The 24,098-nt window shown below is 47.7% G+C and overlaps 1 protein-coding gene across 1 annotated transcript in view; it reads right to left on the bottom strand.

Annotated features, from left to right (window-relative positions):
- CSMD2 (CUB and Sushi multiple domains 2) overlaps positions 1–24,098 on the bottom strand; it is a 571,607-nt gene that overhangs the window by 131,243 nt on the left and 416,266 nt on the right. Inside the window, exons 26-27 of the mRNA XM_087858682.1 lie at positions 5,765–5,967; positions 694–885 (exon numbers count right to left, since the gene is read on the bottom strand). Of these exons, the coding sequence (XP_087714808.1) occupies positions 694–885; positions 5,765–5,967 (395 nt within the window). The remainder of the gene's footprint in view (positions 1–693; positions 886–5,764; positions 5,968–24,098) is intronic.

Genomic DNA, 24,098 nt, shown 5'->3' with positions numbered 1-24,098 from the left:
ACCCGGAAACGACTGCTGCCTGAGAAAAAGGGTCATGGAGCAACAGCAGCTGGAATGTTTCTATTCTTCTCTTCCTTCGAGTTCCCTCCTCCTCCCAGGCTCAAGGAGCTAGGGAGCAGGACTATTCACCCCCTAACCCTTACAAGCTACTTGACCTTGGGCAAGTCAGAGTTTCCATTTCCTCATGGGTCAAATGGGGAGCTTTTTAAGAGTAAGGACGGATCTAGAGATCTAACACCCAGGTAACCAATAATTTCCTTGAGAAGAGAAAGGGCAGGGTTCTTTCCTTTACACTCAAGCCTGTGGATGGCCTTCTTGTGGTTTAGGTGTTAGAAGGGGCATTTTGGAACCTACTGACCTTCCCACCCCAGCTGACCCATTGTCCTCCTTCCAACCTATATAGCCTGAGCCAGGGAGAAAAGAGGCAGACATGCCTGGCTTAGACATTTTGGGGACCACGTTGGAGAGTGAAGAATTTGTGGTGTGTAGAGAGTAAGTGTGAGGGTGTGAATGTGAGGGAGTGTGTGTGCACATATGCACGCAAAGCAGTGTAAACTTTGGGTTTTCTGCAACTTTCAGCTGTTCTGATGTTCCTGGCCTGCCTCCAGATGCAGCTGCCACTTAGGCCACGGGGTCTGGAACACACAAGTGGTGGGACCAGAGGGCAGGATTCACCCTGCAGCTGCTTTGTACCGATGCACGTTGGCGGGCTGGGCTGCCAGAAGAATCTGTTGTCGATCTTCACACAGCTGATCTCCGCGCTCCCCTGCAGCGCATAGCCTGGGTCACACTGGAACACTGTGGAGTCTCCGGCTTCCCAACTGTCACCACTCCGGCTCCCGTTCTGCGGGACGCCAGGGTCGTTGCAGGACGTGGCTGTGGACACTAGGACAAGAGAACAGAAGAACAAGTGTGGTTGCCCAGATGTTTGCCAGACAATGGGGCTCCCACCCTATCACCCTGTCATTACTGTGCCTGTGGCCAGTGCCACGGCCACAATCTCTGTCACCTCCCACTGGTGTCACTGGCTGTAGCAACAGGGCCACCATTTCTGTTCTCACCCCCGTTCCTGTCACTGCCTCCACCACCACTTGGGACCACCACCTATTCTACCAGAACCCTCACCAATGGCTGGCAACCACCTGTCACGCAATACCATGAGTTAGGTGTGATTGCACAGCTGTGATTGTAGAAGTAGTGAGTTGGGTTCGATTGAATGATACCCGCCTTGTTGCATAGATAAGCAGAGATAAGCAGGGTCTGCCAGCGGGTGGGGAGCTGATCTCCCTGCACACGGAGCAGTGGTTGTGAAGATGCAGGGAGAACCGCAGTCAGGTGAAGCCCATGCCCAAACGCCCAACGACCCATCAGACTGAAACCAGAGGAAAGTCTGATGTTTGTAGCAAGTGACAAAGTAGAGTTTAAAATAAATATTCACGGCCGAGACGTAGTAAACATTCAAAACCTCGGGAATGTGGGAGATACTCGCAGTCTGATACCTAACTTAGTGTAAGATGGACTGTGTGCTTTAAAAGTGAATGTCAAATGAATGGAGGGAAGGAGTAAATGAATAAAAGAATGAATGAGTGAATGAATGAACAGGTGCATCGTGAGAAAAGGAAATGATAGAAGAGAAAGTCCAGAGAAAGAATCGGGGCAGCTGCGACCTATGTCCTCGTTCAGGCTGTGGTCAGCAGGCCCCGGCGACAGGAGGCTCCGGAGGCCACAGGATCCGTAACATTCATTTGTTTGGAGGGTCAGTTCCCCCCTGCTCCCAAATTTTGGGAAGAAGAGCATGCACAAAACCAAATGAATTTATTGGGGAGTACAATGTAAAATTCATATGTGTTCTTCAGCAAAAACACGAGGCTTCAAAGAGACTGTAGCCTCCCACCGCCTCCAGATCGGCAGGTGGCTGTGCATTCACTCTCTTCTGCTCTGAGGAGGACTTCAGTGGAAAAGCTCAAGAAGCCACAGCCCAGGGCAACTGTACACACTAATATCACCACCTGTAAGATCTAGGATTGTGTGAACGAGTCTGGAGTTATAGTACCTGATACCTCATACCCAATAACAATATACGATAAACTAGGGCCCATAGTCCGATCTGGCGCTATGCCTGTTCCTGTAAATAAAGCTTTATTGGAATGCAGGCATGCTCATCTGTTTACATATGCTATACTATACCCAGCCACATCTGTAAAATCTTCCGACACAGCAAGCTCAGTTCCCTCCCTGCTTCTCCCCAGGGCCTTTGCACCTGCTGGTTCTTCCGCCTGGAATGATGGTGCCTCAGACCTTCCTAAGCCAGCTCCATATTACCATTCAGTTTTCAGCTCCTGAATCACCTCCTCAGATGGCCTCTTAGATCACATTCTTCTGGGCTCATCCCTTGACCCCCTCCCACCAATTTGGTCACATTATCTCGTTTTGCTCTTTTCATTGCACAATCTGTGATACTCTTGCTAATTCGTTTGCCTCTTTATCGTACTATCACTTGTGCATCTCTGCGGGAACAGAGACCTCGGCTGTTTTGCTTCCAACAATATCCCTAGGGCCTAGAACATTACCCAGCACACAGCCATGCTCAGTAAATATTTGTTGAATGAATAAATAAATGAACAAATCATCACCATCTGACACTTACTGAATTTATTTATAAAGTCAAATAAGAATCAATCTTCTTCCTTCCCAATTAAAAACAGACTTAGCTTTCATCTCTAGCTTTACAGTGCACTGTACCCATGTAAATGATTCCCTGAAAGAAAAACAGCTCCCTGTTCTGACCATACTCAGAAACATTATTTATATAGGAGGCGACAGAGTGCGATGATGAAGAGCCTAGGTCTGGGAATCAGGCATGGGGGTTTTGATCCAGTCTCTGCTGCTTATTAACTAGATGACCTTGTATGAGAAACCTCCCTGGGCCTCAGAGCCCATGTCTGCAGCATGGATTAATAATGGCCACCATACTCTCAGGCTTCCATGAAAATTATTAGCAGAGTGCTTCGTGTGGTGCTGGCTCAACGGGTGGCAGCGACTATGCTTCCCTCTCCTTCAGTGTCCCCCTCACCCTCTTTGTTCCCACTTTCTCTCTTTAATGCTCCTGAATTTGAGCTGCTTGGCAAAGCCCCGGGGAAACGCTGGGTCCACGTGGTTCAGACAGGATGTGAGATGTTACACAGTCATGTTTACTTAATAAAGCCAAGCCTGCACTAATCGTCTCTGGCAATCCCCTGTCAAACACACACTATAAAGTTAACATGGGGTGAGCCATTCGCCCTTCCCTAGAGGAGTCCTGGTATTTGCTAACTGATGACAGCAACAGGGAAGGTGACCTTTCCTGAACCTCAGTTACACCCGGACCCCGGGCCAGGTTGTCTCGGCCTTTCCGGAGCCCAGGCTAGGTAGCTTTGCCCGCTCCCCTCTCCATGCACCTAAGCGATGCCCAGGGCTGCTTGCCTCAGGACACCCATGCGTTAGAGAAAACCATCCGTTCATGTGCGCAGGTGTCCACGTGCCTGCTTATCCAGTAAGCAGCGAGTGAGCACCTGCTGCATGCATACGCCGAGGCGGAGTCTCATCGGCAGGACGCGTCCCGACTCTCTAAGAGCTGCCTGTGGAATGGCGAGGGGGTGGCCACCTCCAACACAAGGCAGACTGTCTGGGATTGACAACGAGCCGAAGAAACAGAAGTAGAGTGCTCGGGGTGCCACAGGCCACAGCGATTTATTCTGAATGGGGAGATGAGGAGGAAGTGGCATTTGACACGAACCTTGAAGGATGAATTGTACTTCTACGGGCTGGGCAATGCGTGAGGAAGCAGCCCGAGCTGCTGGGTGAAGGCGCGGCTCGCGACAGTGCCCAGGGACTCTGTCCCACGTAGCCACGCTGAGAGTGCACGGGAGGTCAGATAATGCAAATCCATGGGGGAATTTGTCAGAGCAATTAAGAGGGTTTTTTTTTTTTTTTAAAGCCATAACCATTAGCTTGGCACAGTCAGAGAAAATACATGTCTGGTTTAATTATTCATAACACTCCTTTCCCCAGAGAGTGGACTGAGCTGTCTCTTTAGCATTCTACTCTCCTCGCTGCTCGTGGATCCTTTACGGCTTATCCCAGCAATCTCCAAAGTCTGTCCATAAAATGCTAGTCTCTTCAGATGGTCTAGGAAAAAGTCATCCATGGTCAAATATGTTTGGGAACTGTGACCTACTAGACAGACACCTTCTGAATTCACTAGCTAAATTAGCATACCAAAAGTTCTCAGAGGTCCCAAAATTACAGATAGCCTCTTTGGGTTTGCCTTGACCTAAGCACCTTCTCCACGTTACTTGATCGTGCACAGTTCTTTCTCCGGCAACATCAGTTAACAGTCCGTGGAACTCCAGGGAACAGGTGTGGGGAAATGCTTATCTAAAATGACTCCCTTGTTGCCCCCTGGTGGGACCTAATCTTAGCATTACCCCGTGGTCTCCAGAGACTCTCCATGGGCGAACGGGTGCCAGGATTCCAAGAAAGAAGACTCCCAGTGAACCCTGCAAGGAGCTCTTTCTCGAAGCTTGCATGAGTGTTAATCGGGCAAGTTAATGGATATAAAGGAACATAATCCTGGAGGCCCTCATCTGCCCTACAGCCTGTTGAATGCTCATCTCCATGAAGAAAACAGATGCACACAAGAGCTAGAAGCAGGGTCTGTAACTCCATTCTAGCCCACCTGGTGCCAGAAATATACCCAACCACCCTTAGCTAATAGGGGAGACCGTGGAGGCAAAGCCATGGCATGGGTGCCACATGGGCTCACTCTGGAATCACCATGGCAACCCTCTCCCCACACACACAGAGTGGAGTAAGGACGTGGTAATGAAGACAGCTGCTGTATAATAAACATAAAATAAACCGAGGCAGAGTCACTTGTGCAGGGAGATGAGTGATGGAAGAGGCACTTCAGAGGAGATGAGACGATGCATCACAGGGGGAGGCAGGACCAACACATGAATTATCTAATACCGGGACTTGGATGTGTGAGCATTGCCCGTTTTTGGTAGCTCTTTGTCGTGCTCCTCCATAATTGGCTACTATAGTACATAATTAATTGAATTTAGATCATTCATGTTTGGCTCCCGGTTCTTCCTGAGACCCGCAGTAGACTAAGAACCAGAGTGTGCGGCATATCAGAGCGGCTCTTCCGTAACAGAGCCCCATACCGCTGTCCACGGGGGCCTGCGTGCCTCCTGTGCTCCCCGTGTTTCAGCCTGCACATTCTGGAACCTCTCATCCTGCCCCTGCGCTTCTGCACATGCTCTTTGCACATAGGGTGGCCGTTTCTCTCTTTTTCATCTAACAGGGATGCACAGATCCCCACCAAGTCCTACTCCAGGGCGCCTCCAACTCCATGGCATCATCAACTGCGCCCTGCTTGAAACCCGGTCTTTCCTTCTGTAACTTCTCCTCATCCTGCAGACCTGAGCTTGGGCATTGTGCTTTCCAGAATATCCTTCTTCCTTGATGCTCCAAGGTGAGCACTATAGTTTATATTTCTCCGCCCAGATACTCATCAATCTGCACGTTAGTGTCTGTTCCCCTGCAGAGGAAGCTCAGCACAGATATTTGAACGAGTGCTGACCAGGTACCAGGCACAGAGCCGCTGCTCAGTGACTCTCTACAAGAGTGGAGGGCTGCAGGAAGGGAGGGACGGGAGGGGAGGGGCTGGTGTCATGCCGCAGGACAGATGGACGGGGGCGGGCAGGAAGTGAGCACAGACCTGAGAAATGAATGGCAAAGCCCTGCTTGCTGGTGAAGAAGTCGGTGCTGAACTGCAGAACGACCGAGTTGAAGGTGCTGTGCAGGTCCTTGGGCAGGGCCGCGCCACTGAGCTCCCTCAGCAGGACCCCACTCTCCACAGGCCCGTCCCAGATGCGCAGCACGTCGTGGACCTCCTCCGTGTCAAACACCAGGAAGTGGAGCCTGAACAGAGAGAAGAGGAAGGCGGTCACCCTGCGCTCAGTGCCTTCTTCCCAGGGGCTTCTGGTCAGAGGAGGTGGGAAACCCGAGAAAGACTTGCCAGAAGGAGGAAAAAGCAGTGTCCGGCAGCATCCTCATGGCTTCCAGCTGGCCTGCTCGTCCCACTGGGGGCCCCTCAGAGTGGGGATGGGGGTGAGCGGGGGGTAGGTTTCGTGCACCCTGTTGAGTATCATGAGCTTCAAGTGGCCACTGTTGAACCCCACCTGTCTCTGCACCATGCACAACGGTCCCCAGACTTCCCCCTGAGTCCACATTCATATCGCTCTAGACTGTGAGGCGGAACACTGAGAAGGCATGCCCCCAAACTCCCAGAAAGCCATTCTGCGGCTATCGACAAACTGATTCTAAAGCCCATGTGGAGAGGAGCAAGCCCCAGAACAGCTAGAGGATACCGAAGAAGGACGAGACTGGAGACTGACACTACCCCGTGTCAAGACTTAAGGCAAAGCCGCAGTAACCAAGGTAGTGGGGTATCAGCGAAAGAAAAGGCAAGTGAGAGCTCAGAAACAGACCCACAGAAATACAGTCAACTGATCTTTGACAAGGCAGCGAAGACTGTCTTTTCAACAAAGGGTGCTGAAGCCACTGGACACCCACGTGCAAAAAAACGAATCTAGCTGTAGAGTTGAGGCCCTTCATAAAAGTTACCTCAAACTGGATCACAGACTCAAATGTAAACATAAAGCTATGAACTCCCAGAAGAGAACGTGGGAGAAACTCTACACGACCTTGGGTGTGGGGAAGACTTCTAGATACGACGCCAAAGGCGTGATCCATGAAAAAAACAACTGATCAGCTGGGCTTCACTGAGATTAAAAATTTCGTTTCTGCAAAAGACAATGTCAAGAAAATGAGCAGACAAGCCACGGACCGGGAGGAAATATTTTCAAAAGACACAGTTTGATAAAGGGCTGTTACCCCAAACATACAATGAATTCTTAAAACTCAACAATAAGAGGGGCACCTGGGTGACTCAGTTGGTTAAGCAGCTGCCTTGGGTTCAGGTCATGATCCCAGGGTCCTGGGATCGAGCTCCACTGCCGGCTCCTTGCTCAGGGGGGAGCCTGCTTCTCCCTCTGCCTCCTGCTCTGCCTACTTGTACTCACTCTCTCAAATAAATAAACAAAATCTTAAAAAAAAACCACCCAAACTCAACAATAAGAAAACAAGTAAGACTGTTTAAAAAATGGGCCAAAGACCTTACCAGACACCTCACCAAAGATAGACAAATGGGGAATCAGCACATGAAAAGACACTCCACTATGTCATCAGGGAAATGCAAATGAACGCAGCAATGAGATACCACTACAAGCCTATGAGAATGGCCAAAATCCAGAACACTGACACCACCAAGTGCAGACGGGGAGGGAAACAGGAACTCTCACACCCTGCTGGTGGGAATGCAAAATGGTAGGGCCACTTCTGAAGCCAGTTTGGCCATTTCGGACAAAAGTTAACATACCATCTGGCTGTCATGTTCCTTGGTATTTATCCAAAGGAATCGAAAACTTAGGTCCACACAAAGACCTGCCCACAGATATTTATAGCAGCTGTATTCATAATTGCCAAAACTTGGAAGCCACCAAGATGTCCTTCGGCTGGTGAATGGATAAACTGTGGTACATCCAGACAATGGAATGTTATTCAGTGCTAAAAGGAAATGAGCTAAAAAAGCATGAAAAGACACAGAGGAAACTTGAATGCATACAACTAAGTGACGGAAGACATTCTGAAAAGGCCACGTACTGTAGGATTCCACCTGTATGACATTTTGGAAAAAGCAAAACTATGGAAATGGTATAAAAAAAATAAAACCCTGCTTGCCAGGAGCTGGATGGGTGGGAGGGATGAACAGTGGAGCACAAAGGGTCTTTGGGGTGGTGGAAACACTCTTAGGATACAAGGGTGGATGCACATTATCATACATTTGTCCAAATCTGTAGAATGTTCAAATCAGAGTAAACCCTCATGGAAATGATGGACTTTGAGCAAAAACGATGTGCCAGTGTGGGCTCATCACTTGTAACAAATGTCCCACCCTGGTGGGGGATGTTGATAATGGGGAGGCTGTGCATATGGCAGGCAAATGGGACAGTTCTGCACCTTTGTCTCAAGTTTACTCTGAACCTAAATTGCTCTAAGAAAGTCAGTCTTAGAAAAAGGGGCGTGGGGGTAAAGGTAAGGGGTGTGTTGTGAGGTTTGAGAGGCTGATCCAGTTGTGGTGGGGGGAAGGGTGAGCCTACATCTTGGTTTCCAGGAGCAGAACTTGGCATACTGGCTACACACAGGCTTGGTTTACATAGATAATCCCCGGGGATGTGAGGAGGCCAGGCAGGGGTTTCCATGTGGAGGGGGGTGCTCTCAGAGCAAGATAGCTGAGTAGGAACCCCGAATTCTCCCAGGACAAAGAAGTTCTGGCTGCCGAAGCCACTTGACTACCAGCCTCTCTCTCCTAATCAAATTTTTATTTTGGAACAATTTTAGACTTCAAGAAAAGTTGCGAAGTTAACACAGAGAATTCCCGCAGACCCCTCACCATTTCTCCCACTGTTGTCACAACCGAGGAACCAGCATCGGAGCATTGCTGTGGACTCAGCTCCATGCTTCATTTGGATCTCACCACTTTTCCCACTGGTGCCCTTTTCCTGTTCCAGAAACCAATCCATTTATCACTATCTCCTTTTAAAAATATCTCTTTAGGGGCGCCTGGGTGGCTCAGTTGGTTGAGCACCTGACTCTTGGTTTCAGCTGAGGTCGCGATCTCTGGGTCCTGGGGTGGAGCCCCACAGTGGCTGGCTCCGGCTCAGCGGGGAGTCTGCTTCTCTCTCGCCCTCTGCCCCTCCCCCTACTGGCTCTCCCCCCCAAATAAATAAAATAAAATCCTTAAAAAATATCTTTTTAAATTATAAAAACAAGACATGCTCATGGCAGAAAAAGACACAATATGTAGATGTACTGACTTTTTAAAAAAAATCTCTTTCTTACACACACAAATCTGTTCTCCAAAGCTTTTCACTTGATATTAGTCTTGGTGCATATCCTTCCAGACTTTCTTTCAGTGTGCACACATGCATTCCCCCCCCCCAGATGGGACTATATTTTACATAATTTTAAGTCACTTTTTTCACTTAAGACTGTCGCGGACATAATATGTATACTTCATTTCTTGTCCTACAAAAATGGACATTGTTCTATTTCATTATCTCACCAGACTGCAAGGAACATACCCATCTTTACATAGCTTTCAACATATCTGTTAATATTTCAGTTGACTGTTGGAAGAATTTTTTTGGGGGGATGGGTATGCACTTAAAAATCTTTTATAAACGCTGCTAAATTATTCTCTTAAGAGAATCAATTTACATTCCCACTAAACGGTATCAGTGTGACTCTTCTCTCTAAACTTCGCCTCATCAACACCAGATATTACAATGTTTAAATATATTCCATAGTAAAACACTTGCCCATCTGCTAAACCAAGATGGAATCTCACTGGTGTTTCTAGATAATTTAGTTACATTGCACATCTTTGCACATATTTATTGCCTACTTATAGATCTCCACAACCTTTACCCATCTTAACTGAGTTGTCTTTTAAAATTCTATTTACAATTAACTATAATTCTAATTTTTATTTATTCTTTTTATATATTTTGATTTCTCTTTTACATATTGCTAATATTTTTTCTTGGCATCTGGTGTCTTTTTGCCCTTTAAATTTTGTTTATGCTGTCTATTTTGGTGTAGGACTTATTTATTTTTTAAAAAGACTTATTTATCTATTTTATATATAGAGAGAGCAAGCATGTAAGTGGGGGCAGAGGGAGAAGGAGAGAAATCCTCAAGCATATTCCTCGCTGAGCACAGAGCCTGACATAGGGCTCGCTCCCAGGACCCTGAAATGATGACCTGAGCCAAAATCAAGAGTCGGACACTTAACCGAATGAGCCACCCAGGTGTGCCTGGACTTACTCATTTGATGTAACAAATATGCTAATCTTTTCCTTTAAGGATACTGGTGTCAGGGTGCCTGGGTGGCTCCGGCAGTTTAGTGGCTGCCTTTGGCTCAGGCATGATCCCGGGGTCCTGGGATTGAGTCCTGCGTTGGGCTCCCTGTTCAGTGGGGAGCCTGCTTCTCCCTCTGCCTGCTGCTCCACCTGCTTGTGCTCTTTCTCTCAAATAAATAAAAGCTTTTTTTAAAAAAAGAGAGAACTTAAAAAAAAAAAAAGGATACTGGGTGTCCTGTTATGCTTGGGCAAACCTTCTTCTTCCCACAGTGACTAAAAAGCCAAACTTGAATATTTCTCTAGACCTTGTTAGTTCTGTTTTTCGAGGTTTATAGGTTCATTGTGTCTCCAAATAACTCTCAGCTCTCCCACCACCTGTCCAAAGTAGCCCCGCCCATGTTTTGACTATCAAAATACTGTTTACTTCCTCCTGAGAATTTACTACAGTCCATACTTAGTTTATTCATTTACTACCTGTCTCCCCAACTAGAAGATAATTTTCGTGAGTGGGGACCAGGCGTTATTCACTGTGGCGGCCCCAGTGCCTACAATGTGCCCGACACTTTGGATGGCGCTCAGGAACACCTGGGGAATGAAGACATATGTCACTGAATAATCCAGGCTCCCCTCATGGCTTTGAAATGTCATTTTGGTCATGACTCTAATTCTAGATGCCCTCCTTAGCTCCAGGGCTCCCTCCTTGGTCTCTACGGATGCTACTTGTGGTACCACAAACACACCTATGCAACTTACTTCTGTTTTCATATTTCATATTCCGCCAGGGAAAATCCCCCTTCAAAATTTTTCCTCCAAAATTTCTTAGCTATTTTCCCAAATTTATCCTTTGAGATTAACTTTATAGTTATTAAGTTCCAAAAAATGTCCCACTGATATTTTGATTGGAATTGCACGCAAGCATTGATTCATTTGAGCAAACTGATACCTTCACGTTACTCTCCCCAGCCAGGAACACTATAGATATCTTAAACTATTTAGGGCTTCATTCAGGTTACACTGGTAAAGTTTCATGGTTTTCTTCTTTGTTATGCTTTTCTTTTTGCATACTTATTAAATTCTTTATTCCATTCTGAATCAGATTTAATTTTTAGTTACGTATTTATTGTTGGATATGTGTGTGTGTTTCTTTTCAGTTACCGATTAGCTTTACTAGGATTCAAGTGAATCTCCTGGATTTCCTGAGCAAACTCTTTTACAGATAGAGGTGCAGGTCCTCCACACCAGAAGCTGTGTGGGTTCTAGTTCCCCTGGCAGGCATCCCCTTTGAGGGCTTCTGACGGAGTAAAGACAGATGGGCTTCCCTTCCAGGCATTCAGCAGGAAGCAGACTGGCAGCCTGGGGCCCCACACTTGATTGGAAAGAGGAAGAAGGAGCTCCCCAGGAAGCAGAGCAAACATGCCTACCCGCCGCTGTGCCAAGCTGCCCCCTTCCTTCTCTGCTTTCTCCATGTTACTCGGTGGACTGCAAAATTGGCACCAACCACAGGAGCAGACCAAAAGGTAAGCTGGTGGTGTGGCTGGACATGTTCTCAGAAAAGAGAGGTTCTCAGGGTCTGGACTTTTCAGGGAAGGAGGGAGGAGATGAGACTTGAAGTTTGTATGGCATGAAAGGGAGTGTGTTTTCTTTGCATTAATAACATGAGACAGGGGCACCTGGGTGGCTCAGTTGGTTAAGTGTCTGCCTTCGGCTCAGGTCATGATCCCAGGGTCCTGGGATTGAGCCCCACATCGGGCTCCCTGCTCAGCAGAGAGCCTCCTTCTCCCTCTCCCCCCTCCTTATGCTCTTTCTCTTTCTTTCTCTATCTCAAATGAATAAATAAAATCTTTAAAAAAAATATGAGACAAGACCCAGAGGCGGAGGCAGGTGAAGGGGCTAGGAAGAAAGGTGATTCCCATGCTGGAGTTCAAGTGGCGTCAGGAGGTCATAGGCAATAGAGCTGGGCTGAGAGAGGGAAGAAAATGAGGCCCCAGAATTAGTTAAAGGAGTCTGGGTTTCATCCCCTTTTCGTTAAGAGACCCAGAGGTCCCAGAGGGTGAATAACTGAAGGAGTGAGTGAATGAATCCATGAATGAATGAATGAAATTCCAGGAGGAGCGGTCTGGCAGGAAGCCGTGAAGAGAGAATATGGAGACGGAGTGGAGATGAAAGGAAGCGTTTATATAACAACCACTGTGTACAAAGCACTTTCTCGTGGTCCCACTTAGCCCTCACGAGCATCTTTATTTTGTAGGTGGCATCCTTCCCATCTTTAAAAACAAGAATACGGAGGTTCAGGGAGGTTGAATAACTTGCCCAAGGTCAAGGGCTGGTTTGAGAGCAAGCCAGAATTACATTATATAATTATAGTCCGGATTCAATTTTGGTGCTCCCGCTCTTTCCCCTGATAATGCTGCCCGCGCCTCCGGAAGGAAGAGGCTGTGGCCGGAGCCAGGTGTGTGCCGGAGAGGCCCTATCAGTAATCGATAGTTTACAGGGGAATCATACACAAGGTCAAAGGGCTGATCTTTGAGACCATGAATTAAAAATGCCAGCTCGCTGCCTTCAGCTCGGCTGATCTGATAATCAGGCAAAAGTCAAAGGCTTGCCGTTGAAGAGGTCTAGAGAATGGCAGGGGGGAGGCGAGAAGAGGGAGCCCGAGGTCCTCTGCAGGCAGAGACAACGCAGCTCGGCAGCCAGAAGGACAGAGGCTGAAGTGCCAGACCTCTTACTGTATTCGTTTCAACACCTCCCTGCGCTGGGTGCGGGGAGATCATGGTGAAGAGGACAGACAGGGTGTCATTTTCCAGTTGTTTCTGGACATGGGCACTACTCCCTCACACACAAACCCCTAGAAACGATAACGAGCTGCGGCGGCACTTGGGGCGAAGTTAGCAGCGTGCTGAGACAGAGGACCGGCTTTCCTGGGGGAGGCCCTCTGGAAGGAGGAGACACGGAAGCAAGGGGAGAGGCTCGCAGGTGCCAGTCCTGGGAAGAGCAGGGCTGAGCGAGAGGTGGGGGGAAGCTTCCTGTGGTAAAGGGCAGCATGTGCAAAGGCCCCCAAAGACAGCCAGCCTGGAGGGTGTGAGCAACAGAGAGGCCGCCGAGGCTATGGGGGGACCAAGAGGGGTGGGTGGAGGCCAGGTTGGGTGGGGCCCCAAGAGGGGGTGGGGTGGGGGGGAAGTTTCGGTTTCATTGAGGGATTTTCCCACTGAGGCCTGGCAGGATGTGATTTCCATTTTACGGTCACTCCTGCTGCCCAGATGGGAATAGTGGCAGGGGCTCGAGTGGGTGCAGGGCAGGTGGCTGGGGGGCTGCTGCAGGGTTGTGGTGACCCCTTGTATTAGAAATCCTTGATGAGAGCCAGGCAAGACTTCCTTTGTCAAACCGACCACACTTATTAAGACTCTTACTGAAGACTTGTTTTCATCCTCTAGAAATCAAAGTCTGTAAAATGCTAATCAGAGGCTCTGATCGGTGGGGCTAATTCCGGGCCAGGCAGACGGCAGGCTTGCCTGAGCAGCTCCTCTGCAGGGAGCATCAGTCTTCGCTGGCTTTAGAGAAACTGGAAACAGTTTTGAGGACCTCACTCCCCCCACGTCCCCAAGTGGGGAGGCACTGAAGGGAAGGGAAGAGGTGAAAGGTACCCCTTCACAGAGAAGCCTTGCTCGCATGGGTGTCTGCCTCTTTGGGCCACAGACACGACACAGGTCAGGCTGAAGTGTGTTGTGCGTCACGCTCTGTCTCTGCCCTGGAGGCTGCTGATGATGATTGAAAAACTCACAATAATATGTGCTGGATCCTTATAAAAACCCTGCGATCTGCAGGCTACTTTTGCCACCTTGCTGATGGGGGGGACTGAAGTCCCCGGGGTTTAACACAGACCGCTGGTGGGGGTGGGGAGGTGGGGGGGTGGGTATCAAACAGCTAGTAAGGGTCAGGGCCAGTGTTCAATCCATGTCTCTCTGGTACCACAGGCCTTCCTTTTACATTGTCTTCTACCTGAGCAAAGCAAGGAAAACTCCAAAGAGGAGGTGTCTTTGCAGCAATTTTGAAGACAGGGAAGAAGCAGGAGGAGATGGAGAGAAAGGAAGATCAAAAGAGAGGGAACAGCATATACAGAGGCTTATAAAATGTACGACTGGCCTTCCTGGATCCAGACTCCCTCCCATCCTTTCAATCCAGCTTCTCTATGTGGGCCAGGGTGATTGTTCCAAACCACACTGTTCTTTCCTTCACCAGGTCTTTCAGGAGCCCCAACTGCCATCCTCCAATCCTCTCTGCTCCACCCATTTCCTTCTTGTCTTCTTGCTTTAGGGACTTCTCTCTGCCCGGAATGTTCCTACCTACCCCCCATACTTCTGTACCTGTCACCTGCAGCGGGCTGAGTTTTCTCCCCCACAAAGATATGCTCATCAATGTCACCTTAACTGGAATTGTCAATGTGACCTTAATTGGAAATCAATGCATTGTTGCAGATGTAATCAAGTTCAGACGAGGTCATACTGGATTAGGGTGGGCTCTAAACTCAACGGCTGATTCTTCATAAGAGAAAGGAGAGGAAGACTGGGCTACAGAGAAACAGAGAGATCAGCGGGGAGAAGACCACATGGACACAGAGGTAGAGACTGGCGTGATGTATCTATGAGCCAAAGGTGGCTGGCAACTACCAGAAGCCAGAAGTCACAAAGATTGTTCCCTAGTTTTCAGGGAGCACTGCCATACTGACACCTTGATTTTGGACTGTGAGAAAGTACGTTTCTGTTCTCGTTTCAAGTCATTCCGTTTGTTACAGCGGCCCCATCAACTCATACACTGCCGACAAGCGTGTACCAGCTGGTATCCCACACCCAGTGGGGACTTTTCCCGGGCGTCTCCATATCTCCCACCCCCCGAGCCCGTGGCCTCATGGCCCCAGTCTGGAGAGATGCTCCCTCCATGCGCTCGTGCCGCATCAGAGCCATCCAGTGACGTACCTGCCTTACCGAGTTCCCTGACTGCTGTGTTTGTGACTCATTCATCTCTGTATCTTTGGTACCCAGCACCAGGCCTGGCCCACGCTAAGCTCTTGGTTTGGTTGAACTGATGAATGAATGAACTGCTCACCATCTGGCAGGAACACCCATAGTTCAGCCAAACTCACCCACTCTCCTTGTCAAGTGTGTGCCACATGGCAAGAGGCAACTGAAATCCTCTGGCTTTAGGGAGCAGAGGGGAAGAAAAGCTCATGGAGACTAAGACTAAGAGGTAGAAGGAAAAGCAGGAAAAGGGGCAGCCCCAGAAGTCAAGAGAGGAGAGAGACTCAGAGGGATGGCAATAACGCCCAAGCTGCTGTGGAGAAGGCAAAGGTGTGGCCTCTGTGATCCTAGCCATAGCAGTTTCCGTGGTGACCGGGCAGGCCTGGGGGCAGGGGTGGGAGGACCAGTTCCCACCAAAGGAGGGGCTGGAGTTGGTCTCAGTGTCTTAAGTCTGGTGTCTGGTTTGCCTGGGGTGTAACATGGGCGCTCACGGTGACCAATATGCCGCTCAGCTCCTCAGCCCCACTGGTCTCTGGTTCTCTCTCCCGCTCCCCTGGGGAGTGTCCTGAAACTCTGCTCTCTTGGGGTCTGGGTCTTCATTGCTCAGCTGACTGCCACCTGCTTCGACCGCAGGGCACCCTGGGTTGTGGGGCTGGCCCTGTTCCGGGATCTCCACACACCTTTCTCTCGTGGTGTTTCTTCAGAGTCCCACCTTTCTTCACAGTCTCCGGGTAGCAGGTGCTGCCCCGGGGAGGGCACTCCCACCGGGCCCTTGCTCCCTTACCTCTTCCTACCAGCCCGCCACCGAGACTCCGCCAGACTTTGCTGGTAAGGGAGCAGGGCTCATGGCACTCCGCTTCAATGACACGAAGAGATTTTCCACCAGAGTCTCAATGTAAAAAGCCAGGGGAACATGAGATTCTCGTGGCAGGTGCCCATGCCTCTCAAGAGCTGTCCCCAGGCAAAACCTGCTTCTGGGATCTGGTCCTCAGTCTCCTCAGTCCCAAGGGAATTTGGACATGTTGGGTGCTTTTTGGATTCTGCCCACCCCACTGCTTACAGGTGGCTCATCTGGTCCATTGCACATTAGAAAGATACACAAAAACAAGAAAAAAAATCCATAGCATCTTGCCATGTTGATTTCACTTGCAGAGTTCTGATTGGGACCCAGAATGTGAAAGGGCCTTACGTCCTCCCGAGCAACTGTCACCACCCCCACGAACACAACGGATGGTGCACACACCCGAGTCCTAACAGTGGATCTTTATATCAGGGGAAAATGGCCCGCGAACGAACAGCTGCTGCAGGGGGAAGAGGGTCAGAAATCAGTCCTGCCCTCAAATGAGAATGCAGCCTAAATTATCCTCAGTGACACTGGAAATGACAATAAGAAAATAATACTTGTTTTATAAAATGTCCCCTTCTGAGCCACGGAGCTGCAAACCAACAATTAAACCATGATCATAATAGCAGACAATAATAATTAAAGCGTCCTGCCATCCAAAGAGCAAAACTGGAGAAGACAGACCAAAGCCCAAAGTAAGCATTGGCATCTAGAGCAAAATGAGAGGCTCTTCTTTCCTGGGGCCAGCCGTATTTGATAGACAGAAAAAAGATTCTTTTGTTACTTCCACGAGGGAGAGAATAAACCTGAGCTTCGGGTCACTGCAGTGGCCGCGGTGATGGCGTTCTGGGAGGCTGGGGCAGCGTACGAACGCAGGACTTAGGCTACTGCCTTGTGTTTCAGCCTTCCTTGCCTGTGACCTTGGACCGGTTTCCTGCTCGTCATAGGCACCTTGTAAATGAAGGCTGTGTGACTGCCTGTCATTAGCCGGAACCTGCCCTGGAGGTGTCAGGGATTCTGTGAGGGACAGACATGCCTTTATTCTTCTCGGAAGAAACGTTGTCCATGAAATGAAAGGTTCATGCCTTGCGAAGAGGCTGCATAACCCAGAGGGAAAAACAGTGGCTATGGAGTCAAAGACACATCTTCAAATTCAGTTCTGTGAGAGCTCATCAGGTGACCTTGTGGAGCCTCAGTTTACTTCTCTGTCGAATGGCATCCATCCAGCAGTGTTGCTGAGAGGATTATTGTAAGTGAAATCACATATAAAATACCTGGCACTGAGCCTGTTACATAGTGCAAGAATCAATAAATGGCAAAATCATCTAAAACAAATTCTATTTTTGTTCTCTTCATTTTTATTGAAGTGTGACTAATATACAGTGTTATATTTGTTTCAGGTGTACGACATTTTTTTCCTTTTACTTGACTAAGATGTGTTAAAGTCCTTCTATGACTGTCAATTTCTTGTATTTATGACAGATTTCATTCTACATTTTCTTGGTAGCTTATCTGTTGTGTAAAGATCCATGGCCGTTAGCATCATCATTGCACAGGCACTCTTCCCTCTGTCCCTGGCGGCTGCTGGCATGCCTTAGCCTGCTCCTGCATCACTCCAATCTCTGTAACTTCACCTCTACGTGTCTAAAACCTCCCTCTGCTTGCCTCTTATAAGGATTCATGTGACTGCATTTAGGGCCCACCCAGAGAATCCAGGATAATCTCCTCATCTCAAGAGCCTTGATTTAATCACAGCTGCAAAGATCCTTTTTCCAAATAAGCTAATGTTTACAGGCTCGGTCATTAAAACCTGATGTCTTTGGGGGCCATCATTCAGCCTACTACAATGTCTTTGCAAGTTTTTCAAGCAGCCCCAGTGGCAATTTTCTGTGGCTTTGTGCATATTATATCCTGGCTGAATCAAGGATTCTTGGGTCTCACAACACCGCTGGTATCGGCCTTTGATGTGAAGGAGAGATTTTAGGAGGATTGGATTCGGTGTGGTGGTGGTTTTTCGTAAATGGCTGTTTTATTTGAGGAGGACTGGTTGTGTGCTTACCTGTGTGAGTGTGTTTTGCCAAAAGCTTGCAGGGATCTTTTATTATCCTTGGAACTGATCCATTTTTCATCAAGTTGTATCTAATTCATTTTGGCTAGAACTCAGTGAGTCCGTTCAATTCACCAACGAGGCTTTAGCTCCAATGTATCCCTCTGCCTCTTCTCAGAGGAGTCTGCTCACAGTTAGGATTTTATTCTTATACTTTTCTCCATCTGTGCTGCCTGGTTGGTCCTCAGTCTTCCACATTGGGTAACTTCTCTTTCATTATTTCCACACCCTCTCACTTTTTCTCTGCTGTCTCAGATAGACCCTCCAGCTTGTCTCCTTCTTCAGTGCTTTTATTTCTTACAAGGCAAGTACCGATCTTGTAGATTTTGGCTACTGTGTCGTTAGCTTTTCATTCTTCACTCGCTGCTATCATGGTCGCTCTATCTCAGGATCTCCCCTCCCCCATTCCATCATCCATCCGTCTGCTACCAATCATCCCTATTTCTTATATTTAAATGAGAACAGTATCCATCTATCCATTTACATTTTCTTTTATTTACTATAATACAATCTTTTCAGAGAATATCTTCCTATTCCTTTAGGGAAATGATTCCCTCTTTTTTAAGAACAGTGTGTGTTAAATGGCATCGCACGATTTTCTTTTATTTCCTTTTTGCTTGTTTACTTAATCTTTTGAGAGGGTGAGCTCTCTAAAGGTCCAGCGTGGCCAGGAATGCAGGTCTGCATCGAATGAATGGAATCCCCCTCTAAGAAATACTGGAATCCATTTTTGGGATGGTAAATTGGCAGTCAATTTCATGTGTGCTGGCCAATTCGACTATCCAGTGTAGCCGGGTTATTATTCTTGGACGATTTGAAGTAATTTGTATTCTTTTTCTAGAGGTGATCCATGAAAACTAAATTGCCAGAGACCACCACCACTCTTAAACACTGACATCTACGGGGTGATCCACATCCTCTCCTTCAAAAAACTTCTGAGCTCCTTTTGATGATTTCCCAATTCATTGAAACCTTAAGTCTGACAAAGGGATGCCCTGCTGTGTATGTGCTTATCTACTCAGTTCCTGCAGGAGGTCAGCTCTTGCAGTGCAAGTACACGGACCTTCTCTGTTTAAGGTTTAACTCGCTGTCACTGCTCAAAAACAAACCTTCTGGAAGCTGCTAAACCTGCGGCTGCGATTCCTGGCAAGAGCTACAAACAGAAGCTTCGCTTCTGGTGCCTTCTGTCTCCTCTGGGCCAGCTGCCCACTTGCTGTTGAAGGGAAGCGACGCTGACCACAGTGGGGGCTGGCAGCCCCGTGATTGATGGGAAACTGCAGCCCAGGACTCCAGGTCTCAGTTGCAGCCAGATGTTTTGTCTGGTCCAGGCTCCTCCCAGGAAGACAAGCTCCACTGGGCAGGGGTTCTGGTACATCAAAACTGCAGCCCTCCATCTCTTGGTAATCCTACTGCTTTGTGACCAACGGCCAAGAAGGGAGCTTCCAGGTCACCCTTTGCATTAATCATTAAAAAGTATCCCTACAGTTAAAAATCAACAAACCAGGACCATTAGCCAAATATGAGCATTAGGAGTGGAAATCAAAGCTTCCAGAACAAGTTTTCCAGCCTCCATGGGCCTCAGAGCTCTCTAGGAAAGTCACATCTGGAAGAGACCGTGTCTTCTCCCTTCCTCCTTTCCACTTCACGTAGCCAGTCACACACAGCTCTCCAGCCCAGCCAGATCTGTACTCAGAAACAAGGCTCAGATCTTCTGAATATAATCAGGACCCCTCAGTTAACCTAGACTCCTTCCCTGGTTTCCCAGCCAATTTCTCCTCTGCATTGCCACCAATGATCTCCTTTTAGAAATGGAGATATCATCGCATCACACCAGAAAATGGGTTCTTCCAGAAGCAGCTGCGTACATTCCCCTCTTCCTCCCTTCCACATGCCTGCAAGGCCCTGACCGCCACCCTGCACGGTGAACTACTCCTGTGCTTTCAAGTGCAGTTAGCATAGCACCTCTTCTCCGGAACACGCTGCCCCCCCACCGCCACCTGGAATTAGGAACCATCCTTGCAGATGCTCTTTGGTTGTGTTTCACACATAACTTCTACTATCGCATTTATCATGTCACGTTAGACTCTGTAGCAGACCCTGTAGGACGGTCTGTCTGCACTCCATTTCCAAAAACTCTCATCTATCTCTACTACTGAAACTGTAAAAGCAAAACAAAATTGATTTCCCACTTTCCCAGCCAGGCGTACATGGCAAGTTCTGACTAATCAAATGTAGGAAGATGTCTGTAAGGATGGTGATTCTTCCCGAATAAATACACAAACCCTCGCCAGGAGAAAGCTCTGCACCCTGGCCTCTACCCTCTTCTTCGAGGCTGCAATGCAGCAGGGTAAGCAGGAGGACAGGGCCTGAGGACAGCAGTGTGAGAAGAAAGGTGCTGGCCTCCTGAGTGGCCGCCCTGGGTCTGGATGGGACCTTCGCATTCTCGTTCCAAGAGAAAAGTGAACCTCCATCTGTTGAAGCCAGCTTTAGTCGGTTTTTCGGCTTCCATTCCTAACTGATAAAATGTCTATCTATAAGACTGAGACTTTCAAGGGAAAAGACTGTTTCTTATTTATATTTTTACCCTCAGTACCTGGCAGAACGCCTAGCACCGAGTAAATGCTCCAAGTATTTTAATTGAACTGAATGTCGTTACTGTCTTCAAAATATTCCAATGGCTCCTCATTATACTGAGAAATCCATTTAGAGTTCTCGTCTTGGCACGCAGGGTCCTGCAGAGAGCCCTCTTTACCCATGCAACCTCATCTCCCCCGCGAAGTCCCGAGCCACATCAAGGGAGCACTCTTTTGTGGACAGATCCTACACTTTGCCCTCTTTCCCCTTCAGCTGGACTGTTTGCCTCGATGCCTGCAGGCAGGCCTCCTCTCTCTTCTCCATTACTGAACTTGGCTTGCACTCACTTACAGTATCTACTTTGTCTTGGAGGGACCTGTTTGTCTATTTGCCTCATAGAATGTGAGCCCCTGGAAGACAAAGACCGGCCTTAGTCTAATTTTTGTGTTTCCCACTGCATAGTCTCTGACACAGAGAAAGTGTTCAATGCATGTTTTGTTAAATGGAACTAAACTGGGGTCAGAATGACAGACAGGGAAGAGAAAAGCCTGGACCTAGATGGAACGGGTCTGAAACCCATGTCCCTGGGTAACTGTGAGACGTTCCCCCTTCCAGAGCCTCAGTGGTGTCATCTGTAAGATGGGGACAGTAATAACTGATCAAGAATGTGGTATGCTGTATGTGTTTGATAAATGTTAGGTAAAGGGGAGGACCAAGAGCAGAAGGCTTTGCCTCCCTCTCATCTCCAACTTTCCTCTGAACTGGTCCACTGATTATAACAGGGGAAACTCCAACCCAACATTGGTAATTGAGAAGAGGTTTCATCCACAGGGGATGAAACTTCCATGTTGTACGTACTGACCACAGAGGGAAGGGTGACATGGAGGGTGCAGCTCACTGTCTGCTCTCCTGCTGTTAGCTGCCAGGCCTGGATGGAGTTCACTGGCCAGCCTGTCCCATTCCTGGCACTCAGGGGAAAAGCACATGTCAAATGCTGCAGCCGCCCCCTGTGTTCAAGGGCAGAATCTGACTACCAGCCCATGCTTGTCACACACATCCAAGAAGGGCCCGTTTTCCTGCCTGGACCCCACCCAGGGCTGAGCGTGATCCCTGCAGCCCCCACTGTCCCTCCTGGGCAATTTTGGCAAGGGATTATCCTTGCCTGGCTTGCTGGGGTGAGGTTGACCAAGGATTCCTCTGATCACCTCCAATGCTTGGTTTGGGCTGGGGCGGGGTGAGGAGAGGCATCTGCAAACCTTGTCCTGTCTGTGCGCCTGGGAATGGGCTCATGGACTGGCCTGTGGGCTTTCCCACAACTTATCCCATCTGGCACACCAAAGGGCAGCTTGCTTGACACCTGCTCCCACCGACAGCATGGCACCCACCACCTGTGACTCTCAGGGGTGACTTACAGCCTGCTGTGCTCAGGGGATGCCCCATCTGGGTAAAAGGAACAACCACCTACCCAGCCCAGGAGGGAGTTCTCCTCACTTGGGAATTCCATGCCAGGCACTGTTTTGAGTGTTCAGATACATTTACTCACTCATCCTCATAGCAGCCTTAGGTGGTAGGTACCATCTTAAATCACCATTTTACAGATACGAGAACAGAGGCCCGGAGCACCTGCTTAGAGATCTTCCCAAGCTGCACAGCTTGTCAGAGTGGTGGGTGGGCAGTCTGGTGCCAGAGTCCAGCTCTGAGCTACAACTTGATCCTGAATGAACAACAAAACTCCTGGGATGGAAAGAGAAGTAGCTTCTCAGAGGAATCCAGCTGACGGATCGGACAAAATGGCCCAACTGCAAAATGCAGTACATGCAGGAAAAAATAGCAGACATTGTAAAACAAAACATAAATAGTGTTCTCGGCGAGATGCAAGACAATAATACATCGAAAAGACAAAAGTAAGCTGTCAGGAGCAATCTGAAAACAACAAAAAGGGAATCGTTTCCTTAAAATAAAAATGAAAACAACAAGATCTCCAAAATAAAGGAGAACGAGATAAATGCTGTTGAAAACAGAATTAATGAAAACACAAGATCACTGGCAGAATAAGAAGAAATAGGATATAGAACTTTCAAATTACGAGGGGAAAAACAAAGCCAATTAAATCAAATCAGCGAACAATAGGAAGAGTTAAAAATGAAAGAAAGAAAGAAAGAAGCATCACCTGTTTTGTTTGAAAAAAGCATAATGCGTTTGGTGAAAAAGAAATATATAAAACTCTGTGCTCTTTTCACTTTCTCCAAATGTACATGGAACATGAAGAAGACAAAAATTCCAAAGGCAAAAAGGGCACAATGTGGTAAAAGTAACAAGAAAGATCATATGAAATATATATAGTCAAGTAGTACATTTAAAAAAAAATTTAATACTCAGGTTAAAAGGAAATCTAAACTGAAATGATAGACTACCTAAAAATCAACCCAGTTGAGTACTCTGTGAGAAAAGAAAAAAACAACTCTCCCAAAGAAAAATATACTGAGAACTGGAAGCAGCAAAGACAATTAGATATCATTTTGTCCGTCAAACTGATAGACACTGACAGGGTTGACAGCAGCTAGTGATTCGGTGGGGGGAGGCAGGCTTTTGGCGGATGTGTAAATTGTGGCAGGAACGAGAGGGAAATCGGAGGTCATATATTAAAATTTGCCTTCTAAGAATACATCCTAAGGAAATAATTGGACAACTGTTCAAAGATTCATGTATAAGGATGTTCACTGGAGTAAAAAACTGAAAATATTTACTTTATTAATAGGGGAGTAGAAAAATAAATGACGATTGTGCCTATAACAGAATCCTCTGTAGCCATCAAACAGGATGAGGTGATCTCTATATATTGACACAATAATATGATGATGGAGAAGCAAACAGTACATCAAAAGCAAGTCGCTGAGCCATGCATAGAGATGATCTTGTTTTAGAAACCATGTTTACCGCAACTGCTTTATGGATATGTCAAAATATCTAAAAGAACAAGGAGAAAAAACAGATCTCAATGGTTATCTTCTGTGGGGTGTGTGGGGAGACCAGAGTAAGATTAAGGGGACTTTTGATCTCTACAAATATCTTTATTGTTTGCATTTTGAGTTTTTAAAATGGGTGTATTTTTTAATATAGAAATATTCTATAAAAATATTCCCATTTAAAAAATAATCACTAGATCTTACTCTGAATAAGGACTCAAACACAAAAGGGGCTTTTTTGTGTTTGTCTTAATTAGGTCTAATCATGAATTCCCTTAACTTTGCTGCTGGTTATTCAAATGAGGGGTTTGGGGGGTACTGAAGGGGAGGAGGAGAGGGAGAGAGAGAAAGAGGGAAGGAAGGACAAGGAGGGAGAGAGGAGAAAGAGAACAGGCATGAACATAGATGTGTGTGTGGACCACACACACTGTCCGGAAAGGCCAGCTGGGCTGGGGGACTGAATGAGAAAGGGAAAGGTGTCCTGTGGCTCCTCTCCATCCCAGGAGTTTTGCTGTTCATTCAGGATCAAGCTGTAGCTCAGTGTAGCTGGAAGCCCCCCTCTGC

The sequence above is a fragment of the Ursus americanus genome, chromosome 33 (assembly GCF_024610735.1).
Source record: "Ursus americanus isolate L20-20 chromosome 33, mUrsAme1.1.p, whole genome shotgun sequence".
Taxonomy (NCBI): domain Eukaryota; kingdom Metazoa; phylum Chordata; class Mammalia; order Carnivora; family Ursidae; genus Ursus; species Ursus americanus.
This window is presented reverse-complemented; position numbering and strand designations above follow the sequence as displayed.